The following is an 11,032-nucleotide window of genomic DNA, read 5'->3' as shown; positions in this document are numbered from 1 at the left end:
AGCGGTTGATGTTACGGACGTCTTCTAATTAAGCTGGAGATAATTTGAAGAAAGCCACTCGTTCGCATACGGTGTGCTTATCGGAAAATCCTTTTAATATCTTTTCAAAGTCTAATCTTATTCCTTCTTTATTACTGATCCGCCATTTACTGCGAAGTAACTGGGAGTTTCTTTTTACAAAATAAACTATAACGATAAGTTAATAATGAGATAATGAGATCGGGTGGATGATTAATTGGATTCTGAATTAAGAACTCGCTCTTTATTGCATTTGCTTAAACTTACATTATTGACTGACTATTAGAAAATAGTTATTTTTGCAGATTTTTGGTTATACTTTTGTTATACTTTTAATCTTGTTTTTATTTAATTTGTTTTTTCTTAAAGAATTTTTTTACTCAAGAACTCAACTTGTAAACCATAATTACAATCACAAATAATTATCATTACGGTAGTATATGAATATAGTTAGATATTAGTAAGAGAATAAAAGAAATCAGCATTGCAATTATATTTGCAAATAGAAAATTTTTAAATAAATACTGAATAATTTGTTGCCCAGTTACATTATATTCGGAATATCGATCCGAATGAGATAATGTTGTCTCGCTTTTCCCTTGGGTCACATTTCGAAATGTGTTTCATCAGTTTTGCTGTTCTATGATTTAGTGCTGTGTTCTTTCCGGAACTGCTGGTAACAGAATAAAAGAAAATGTAGAGTGCACAAATAAAAGCTACAATAGCAGGAAGAGGATGATATGTGAATATTCAGATGTCTTTTGCGAGATGTTCTTTGCAATTCTCGCCATTCAAAGTAATGTTACATGTTATACAATAGTACACCCGCTTTGTTATAACGTCAATGCGCGAGAAATTTAATCTAGACGTCGCTGTAAACAGACATATCAAACGTGAAAGATGCCGTTTTTTCTTATTCATTATACTAATTGCTATTGTCGTAGTTTTTATAGCCTTCTGCAATTTTAATAATACAACGTATACTTACCATTTTGTTTTGCGGTATGTAATTATGTAATTAATTATAAAGTTTTTTTCTCGTAATTTATATTCGCAAATTAATTTTGATCATTGTTTGCTGAACAACACTAATTTTTACATTTTAATACATTAATAATTTCAACGAAATTATCGCAAATTCTTGCTATCTAACTTATTATCGACAATGCTCCATTCCCGAAGGACTTAACATCTATTTTCCGAAACCGTGACTCTTTTACAACCTTGGGATTCCGAAACTCACATAAACTTACCAACCCCTTTACACTACGCCCTAGGGCAATCCTAATTTTTATGTCAGATTTTTACGATCCGCGGGATCCTTGCTCAAGATCGCAGTTTCGCACGTACGAACAATTTCGATAGTACTCTGCATAGTTCAAAGCATGCAGCATCAGCTTTGTTGAGCGTTTAAATGGCAGAAATAATTAGTGAATTTTTGGGAAATAATTTACAGTTGTGAATTAAAAATTGTCTTTTATTTAATTAAAACCTGAAAGCATCCTTACTTGTTTGTGTCTTAAAATGGATACCTGATTTATTACTGAAAGTGTTATTATATCCTCCTCGTGGAAAAATGGAAATCGAAAATGGCACGACATAGCGAATTCATTCGTGAAAATGAATTGGCTCCATATAAGTTTGTCAGACTACTACAGTATCGAACACGTGCACAGCAAGTCGGAAAAGTACCGTAAAGGTTATCCGCACAGGGAGGTCAGGGTGTGAGGAATGAGAATAAAAAAAAGCAAAGACAAACTGCTGAACAAAGTTTTATTTTTTAGCGAAATACGTGGATGTGGCTGTTATGAAGGGTTGAGACCAGATAAAAAGGTTTGAGATTACGTTGATTTATATGCTATACACTAAATATCGTCACATATGATACGATAAACTGCGTACGGGGCAAATAAATGTAATTAAAGAGTCATAATTTAGAATTATACAATAATAATAAAAATTTTGTATAAATATATATAAAATATTTTGCGATAAAAACGCATTTTAATTAAATAAATATGTAAATCTTATAAAATTTAATATAACTTAATATTTAAAATTATATAATGATAAGAGCGGTAGAAATATTTTATTATCATGTAATATATGTAAAATGTCCAAGAAAGATTATCTCTCTATAAATCATTGAAATCGCCTTCGTTGGAAAATTGCATTGTCATTCTTCATGGAAGCGTATATCGTCTGTTCAACTCAACTCTCGCGGCGAAGAATTATTATCGTTGGTTAAGTGGCACTCCTTCACCCTTAACTAATTTATGAACGAATTATAATAAAAATAAAGGAATTATGAGACACCTTTCTGTTGCTGTATGTATATACATAATATCTATTCGATATAAGAATTATCTTTATAAATCCTAGTATCAAAAGGGATCTGAAAATAAAAATAGATGTTTATTACACGTATTTCTAAAATTTCGCGTATTTCATAAACAGCTTAGGTAAGAGAGAAATAAGAAGAAGCAAAAGGACGAAATAATATTTCTTTGATACAATGATACAAACGATGTAAGGCAAGGATATAAAAGATATTAAATAGCAGTAAATTTGATAACTCTAATTGAGTTACGTAAAATTCTATTATAGCAAAACGAAAGCAAAGCGATGATATCGATAATCGCGTTTGCTCTGTACTAAAGCGGTCACCGATTTTCCGGGAACGTATCTCGTTCCTACGCGGCTGGAAAACACGTTCATCCTTTACGCCCGGCGAGCTTGCGCTCGTTTTGTATCCTTCCGCCCGCTGCCAGGGTGAAGCCCTGGGCCTCCCGTATCTCTCGAGAAATAAGTACCATGGATAAGCTTAAAAATGGTGAATTTCCTGAGAATATCCCCGCCACAACGTGTAGCCCATCTATCCCGTGTTCACGTAGCTGTTTGCGCTTATGTATATCATTCACGTCTTCCAAGATACTTGCGGAACATCGAGGCTATACGATGATTTGTAATAGCGAAGGATTGATATGTGTATGCGCGATATGAAGCAGGTCATTCTTCATTAACTAACGGTAACGTACTTAGATAGATGATACTCAATCTCAGAAAACGAGTAACTATAATAAAATATGATATGAAAATTTTGCATATTAAGTATAAAATAATATAAGAAAGTCTAATTATAAAAAAGTTTTGTATTGCTTTGTATAAAGTTACACGTGAAAATTTCACTTTTCATTTTAAAAAAAGGATTATCTAAATAAAATAGGAATAAAATAAGGACGAAAGAAAGAAATAAACGCATTTAAATTAAAAGAAATCTTTATACTTTATACACATATTGAAAAGATAATAACGCCATCGGCGCGATTCTTCACGCAGGAGAAAGCGCGTTTGTGACATTCGCGCATTTAACGTATAACCGCCTAATTAGCACCAATTAAGAACGTCGCCGGCTGTGCGTCGGGACGACGCGATTCCTCGCGAAAATTTGTTTGCGCGAGGCGTGGCAGCTGGTAATCCCCGTGCTTCGCATCCACAGAGGCGCGACGTGCTAAAGTGAAAGAATAACGGAGTACCCAAATATTTAACCGCATTAATCGCGACATGAATAATTTATGTGGTTACAAGATCGCACGAGCAACTTGGCGAATGATACAAAAGCAAATGGCGTGTTTTCCTTGCATTGATGTTCCGCGAAAGGTCAAGCATGAGTCCAGAAGCGAGATGAATCGACAGAAAAGAGAAAAAAGAAAAGATAAAAGATAAAGAAAAAGTGAAAAAGAAACGAGAGAGAAAGAGAGAGATAACCGATAAACTGGACAGTGGTCGAGAAAACTCAATTGAACGACGGCCATAAAAGCTTGATTAATTAACTATGCCGTGCCGAGGAAGCTTTCATAATGTTATCCCGATCAACCGAATGTTATCGCACTGTCGGTATTTTTCTTATAATTCTATAACTACCATTTTGTGTAAATAAAAACTTGAAAAAGAAGAAAAATCTAAGATAAAACATTTTAAAAAAAAAGATTAAAAAAAAATATTTGATGCCGAAAGATTAAAAAAAAATATTTGATTACTTTGGTTGTTTTAAAAGAACAAATACTAACATCATTTAGCCACTTGGAAAAGAAAGAATACTTATTTATAATATATGCAAACCGCGCATATACTTTCTCCCCATTTCAAAATAGCGATAAATATTTTTATGTTAAATATTAAATTAGAATTTATTGTTGAAATTGAAATTTTGTGTCGTTAGTTAAAGGTCAAATATTTTTAAACATAGATTGCTCTCGTTCTAAATTATAGAGTTAATTCTTCTTAAAAGTGAATACTGCGTCTCTCCCATTGTGAAAGGGAGCATATCGGCGTGTTACCGCCTCATCCGTACCTTATGTAAATGTTCAGCGGATACACACGTGGAGGCACGTGTCCGCGGGGACCAGCCGGCAAATTGAGATTCACGCGTCTACCGACTTCGCTGGCCGACACACGATCGATGTTTCCGTCCACGTGCGCACCTCTGCATTCTGGTTTGCCTCGCCCGATGAAGGAAAGTACGGGGTCTCCTCTCCTCTTGCTCGACCTCTTCATATTTTTATTTTTTTATTTTTTTCCTTGTCAGCATGATGTATCGCGCCAGATTTAATTCGGAACGGTTACCGTGCGGAGAAAATCACTCTAAATTAATTGCACTTATCGCGGATTAATTGCACCTCGTCACGCGTAGCGGACATTAACGTGGGTCTCCACAGGTAGTCGTGTATTTGTGATTTATTCAGTTGCGTGGCGGAAACTTGACGGTTTCCATCACGGCGGAATATCGGTTTTGTCAATCTGAGCTCCGCTTGTCGAAAGTGATATAATACGAGCCAGAGTTGTTGCGCTATCGAATTTGCATGATGAAGCAATTATTATTTACAAAATATTTATACAAGTACTAAATTTTTTTATAATTTTTATTCTACCGAGACACACATACTATCAAGCGTGCGCTTCGTACTTATTCCGTAACATTTTTTTATTTTTATTTTTAATTTGTTTTTTTTTATTATTATTTATCTTTCTATAAGAATTAGGCAAATGTATGTTATGTATATATTTGTGATTTCATTGAATTAATTTTGCACTGTTGAAGCTTAAAAATGTCGTTATGCACATACAATAGTAATCCATAACGATGAGTTAGCATCTGTGTCGGGATTTGTAATTTTGCAGAGCTGTACACTTTCGAATCAATGAATCGAATTGTATGAGTTTTTGCTGACGGCAAGTTACTCTGAAAACCTTAAAATTTGAAGTCGCTCAGACGTCCGTGAAGATTGATGGCCGTGGGTTGCCATTCGCGCGGAAATTTGTAACTTCATGCGTGTATATATACTGGTTTCTGTACATGAACCGGAGGCGTTATATGATTTCTACTAGAGCTAGCGTTTACTTCGAGCATTTCGAGTCTATAAAGTTCGAAGTCACGAGATTGCGTGTAAAAATTTATGATAATGCGCAAACTTCCAACCAAAAATTTATAACTTCTGACGAACCTGCGTACGCATACATATAAGTGGATACTAGAAAGATTTGATAAACCTTGGTAGCTCTGCATTTATCTACATCAAATTTTCTCAAATATATATATATATATATATATATATGCGCGCGCGCGCGCGCGCGCGCGCGCGCGCGTGTGTGTGTGTGTGTGTATTATACATACACATTTTAAATCGGATATATTGATTTCTTAGTCAACTAGATACATGAAGAAAAGTTGCAAAATCTTGTTCGTTGCATCATAGATTTAATTACTGACATTCGAGAAAAGCGAAATTTATTCGGTCAGTTGTTTATTAGAGAAGAATTCAGAGCAGTCATACAACGAAGATATATGACGTAGTCTTTTTTAAAAGTTTATACTTTATTATGAATATTTTAAGAGACTTGCAAAGAAAATTTTTTGATGCAAAAGTTGGATAATTCTTTTCGTGTTCTTGGTATCTTTTAACTTTCCCTTTCTGACTTCTATGCGTAGCAAATTCCTCAAATGTCTCTTCATTTCTTGTTCGGATTTATCATATTTCATTCTCATCATACATACTTATTATCTTTATTTTTCCGAAGATATAGTAATAAAAGTATCAACATCATCGTATCATATTCGTGGAACAAGAGCTACAAAAGAGATTTTAATCTTCTATTGCAATTTAAAATTGCAATTAAAAAAAATTATTTGATGCACATATTGGAATATAAGTGTATGTTGAACAAATAAAGTATTATACAACTTTTTTATTTATGATCATTTAATCTATATAAAAAAAAAGAAAATAGAGCGAGTAGGCATGATTAATACATGCATGGCGTTCTTTGTAGAAATTGCATAAGTTTGATATTCTGAATGTTTATGTTCCAGAACAACTTGCTTTTTTTAAAGAGGATTTGACAAAATAAATATATTTAAAATTAAATGTATTTAAAATTTATAAAAAAAAAATCAAAACTTTATAAAATAAACAATTTTTAATGCGAACATTTGAATTCTTTTCACATTTTTAATGCCTATTTTAACTTTTCTTTTCTGATTTCTATCCACAGCAAATTTCGTATCTTCCTATTTCTTTCTTTTTTATTTATTTCATATTATTCACGTATATATTTAAATACTTTAGTCTTCTAATTCTGAAGATAGTAACAAAAATACCAACATATATGGAACGAAGCGCTATGTTCAAAAAAGATTTTAAACCTTTATGTTCCAAAAAGATTTTAATCTTCTATTGCAGTTAAAAAAAATTAAATAATCGTTTGATATATGTCGAAACATAATTGTATATTGAATGATTAGGGTATTGTGCGACTTTTTTTATTTGTGATTAATTAATCTATATAAAAAAAAGGAAATAGGCGAGATATAATTAATATATGCGTGACATCCTTTGTAGAGACTTCAAATTTGAATTCTGAATTTCTATTTTCAAGAACAACTTTCTTTCTTAAATTGAGAAAAGAAATAGGCAAAATAAATGTATGTATTCAAAATTTACAGAAAAGTTGGAAGTTTATTACATAAAACAATTTAGTGAGTGACTGTTATACATTTATAAGTAAAAAGTATCTTTTTTTTATTTTTTTCCTTTGCTTATCTTATAGAATATATAATATAAAAAATTTTATTTTTTATTTTTTACGTAATATAAATGTATTTTATATATTATAAATGAAATTTGGTTTTACTATTCGAAATAGCTTTTATGTTATATTTAAATTTGTTAATATCTTTTAATATGTAATGAATACATCAGACTTATGGAAATAGCTGCGAGAAAGAAACTTTTGAAAAGAAATTATTGGCAATGTCAACTAGCCATGGGTTCCACATTTTGATCATTGCTGGTAACATTGTTCGATATAATGGCGGCCAAAACTCGTTTACAAAGCCTAAGATAAGATCATCTAAAAATAAAAATTGATACATAAACATGTATTAAGAAGAAATAAATATGTTGCAATTTTGTATTGGCTTTATTTTACGAATATTTATTTGTTAAAAGTAAAACGCATAAAAATATTAAGACAGATAAAAAACTATACATTTTAATTTTTGTGAAGTAGTAAAATTCTAACTTTTCTTTTCTTTAAATATACTACAAAAAAATATTACGCAAAAATATTATGATATAATTGAATCTAATATTTTACGTGATCTTTGTTTGCAAAAAATAAAAAAAACACATAAAAATAAAAAAAAAGAATATAATAAATTAAGACCTCATTTATGAAGTGAGTATTAGAATTCTAATTTCCCATTTTTTGAAAGTATGTATTTCAAAAATAGAAAGAAATTATCATACAGTTGAATTTAAAACTTACTAAGCACTTTATTACCCTCGATTAAATTATCGGCATTTAGTCTAAATTTTCGAGGTGAAGGAGGGTAAGTAAAATTTTTTACAATCCATGTATCATTTACTACATCACCTATTAAATCCCATGTGCCTACCACATCATCTAGACTTATGATGAAAGGACCTATTACATAAATTATAACGTAAATAATATAAATATTTTTAAAATGTGACAATAATGATAATGTAAAAGAAATAATGATTACTTTTTTTAAGAAAGTTTAAATTATAAAACAGTAATTATTAATATAATAGAGAAAAAGATTTGTATATATAAACATACATATTATGATATACATATGTTGGAATAAATTTAGTTGGTATATATTATAAATACTGTATAAATACTTTACTTGATTAATATTAAACTTCTGGCAAAACTCAGATTTTATTAATTTTTCGTAGAAGTCCTCTCCCCTGTCATCCATACGTGCGTTTATAATTTAATATTTAATTATTTTTTACTATTTAATTATTTGTTGATCATATGTATATATATATATATATATATATATATATATATATACATAATACAAAAAATAATTAAATAGTATATTAAATTGTACACACCACACACACACACACACACACACACACACACACACGCGCGCGCGCGCGCGCACACACACACGCACGCACGCACGCACGCACACACGCACGCACGCACGCACACAGCAGAGATAATTTATATGTATATCTCTATTCATGTAAAGTACATAAAATTTATTCTTGTACCTTTACTGTTAAGTCTGAATGGACCTAAAGTATCCATCGCTGTTACAAAGCCCTTTATTTGTAATTTGGGTGTATCTGTATTGACTTCTAAACGGAAATCATTATCAAGAAAGTGTGTTCTCACATCAGAAAAATGAGCTTCTGATAAACCAATATAAGTAAGATTTGTGAAACCCACTTCTGCATGTATCTCGCCTGAATTAACTATAATTTTACCATATTTGAAAACTAATGGATCTAACGGTGGAAAACTTATTTCTGGAATACCTGTCAGCATGAATAAATTGACAATAAACATATTTTAGAGTTGTACGATGGATGAAACTTTAATCCTTTTTACTTGTCATAAATGATATTTCAGCTATTTGTAAACTTACGAAATTTTAATATATATTTTGAAAAAACATACCTTTATTAAATCGTGGCCATGCCTCCTGTATAGCGTGTTTTAAACAAGCTGAATAATTATCTGAATCTCGCTTACAGGTGATCAGAGCTGAATAGGAATAGACGTAGAACAGAGAAGTAAAACAGAGCAGTAATAAATTTAGAACAGTAATAAATTTATCAATACTTACAGAATATAAAAAAATATAATAAAATATAACATGTAATTTAAAAAGTGATAATTACTTTTGCCAAATATATATGTACGTTATGAGATGTTTCTATTTTATATAACTGAAAAGCGATTTTTTTCATTTTTTTTTAAAGTGGTAAATAATGTTCCCATAGTTATTTATGATATTCGCTACTCATACAGAAAATTATTTGCAAGTATTAATAAAAGCATTTGGTAAAAAACATGCAAAGTAAACGTATAAAAAACAAAAGTAATTATAGTAAAGTAATGAAAAATTATACCTTTCTTATTTGAAGTAATTCTTACATCAACTTAATGTTGATTGTATACAGTAAACATGTTTACTGTAAACTGTTTATATATTAAGTGGTTGATATTAAAATTGATATTAAAATTTGGCATAAAGATATGCGATAATATTACTAAAACAGGGAAAAAATTATTAAAGAAGTCTTACGAGGCGTAAATTGTCCACTTGTAGATAATCCCAACGTTACAAAACTGAATACACTTAGCATGTAGTATAACATCTTATACTTTATTCGGTAGTCTTGAGAATAATTCAATCAGACGTAGAATGTTTTATATAACCTCAGCTTTCAAGGTTTTTAACGATATAATAAAATCTGATGACGTGTTAAAACGTATAAATAAAACCGAAATAAGAAAATTAATCTATGAGTATTAAACTATTTTGATTTATTTGATTATTCAGGAGATATGTCATACTTTTATAATTATTCTAAAATAGTATGTAAATTATTCATACAGAGAAATAAAAAAAATGTTGAATAAAAATGCGTTTTAAATAAATTTAATCAACAGAAAATTCTAAACATATTTCATAGACTCACATGTGGCATGAAAAATTTTGAGAAATTCGTAATAAAATAATGATATACTATGTTATTAGCATAAAATGGAAAATAATTTTTTAATGATTAATTTATTTATACAATTTGTAGACATATTTTCGCCGTTGACATGAAACCGATATGTTTAATTTTGCAAGAAACCTTGAATCATATTTACAACTGTTGAAAGTGCGAGGATAAAAATATTCAGATGACAAAGTAACGACGAGTTTGTATTTCTCAATGTCGCGATTGATTCTGCGAGTTTACTCGATATTTGTATATTTTGTCGACTGTGTACCTTTGCGAGTTGAGTATAGACTCACTGTGAAATTTGCGAGCATTCGATGAGTCAGATTGAAGCAATTTTAGATCAGAAACCAATATAAGCAGTCGCAATAATCAAAGGAAAATCGAATTATTTGAAAGTCGAACTTGACCATACAGATTCAATATTATCACGTATAATATATTATACTAAATCGTTAGTATGACACCCGAAATGTTGTACAATATATTTTTTATCTTAATAATTTTATCCAATCAAGAAACCGTAACCACAAATTTTATTTTATGCAATATTTAGTATGTAGCAAAATTTTGCTGATTAATTTAAATGTTACGTGTTAATATAAAAGTATTAAAATAAAGTTCTTTACACACACACACACATACACACACACACACACACACACACACACACACACACACACACACACACACACCCACACGCATACACACGTTCACATATTGTTCATAAAATATCGAATACACACGTATTGAATTTTTAATCGAGATTTGAGAAAAACTATAAAATTCTTGTTCGCCGAATTGTAGATTTAATTATCAATGCCTAAAAGAAATAAAATTTCTTGAAAGTTCAATCAGCTATGTATTACTGAAGAATTTAGAGTAAACAATTATACAACAAAGGTGTATGGTGTGGTTCCTAAAAGTTTGTGTTTTAGTAATATTCTAAA

General features: G+C 30.3%; 1 protein-coding gene across 1 annotated transcript; it reads right to left on the bottom strand.

The window, feature by feature from the left end:
- Positions 1 to 7,211: 7,211 nt before the first annotated feature.
- On the bottom strand, positions 7,212 to 9,729 carry LOC105430599 (uncharacterized). Its single transcript, XM_089071481.1, has 5 exons — positions 9,656 to 9,729; positions 9,025 to 9,111; positions 8,616 to 8,882; positions 7,846 to 8,004; positions 7,212 to 7,428 (listed from the first exon to the last, which is right to left on the bottom strand). Exons 1-5 carry the CDS (start codon positions 9,726 to 9,728, stop codon positions 7,280 to 7,282), a joined length of 735 nt encoding a protein of 244 aa, XP_088927607.1. The 5' UTR covers position 9,729; the 3' UTR covers positions 7,212 to 7,279.
- Positions 9,730 to 11,032: the final 1,303 nt, after the last annotated feature.

Source organism: Pogonomyrmex barbatus, unplaced genomic scaffold (assembly GCF_055798465.1).
Source record: "Pogonomyrmex barbatus isolate J1 unplaced genomic scaffold, ASM5579846v1 scaffold12, whole genome shotgun sequence".
Classification (NCBI taxonomy): Eukaryota; Metazoa; Arthropoda; class Insecta; order Hymenoptera; family Formicidae; genus Pogonomyrmex; species Pogonomyrmex barbatus.
This window is presented reverse-complemented; position numbering and strand designations above follow the sequence as displayed.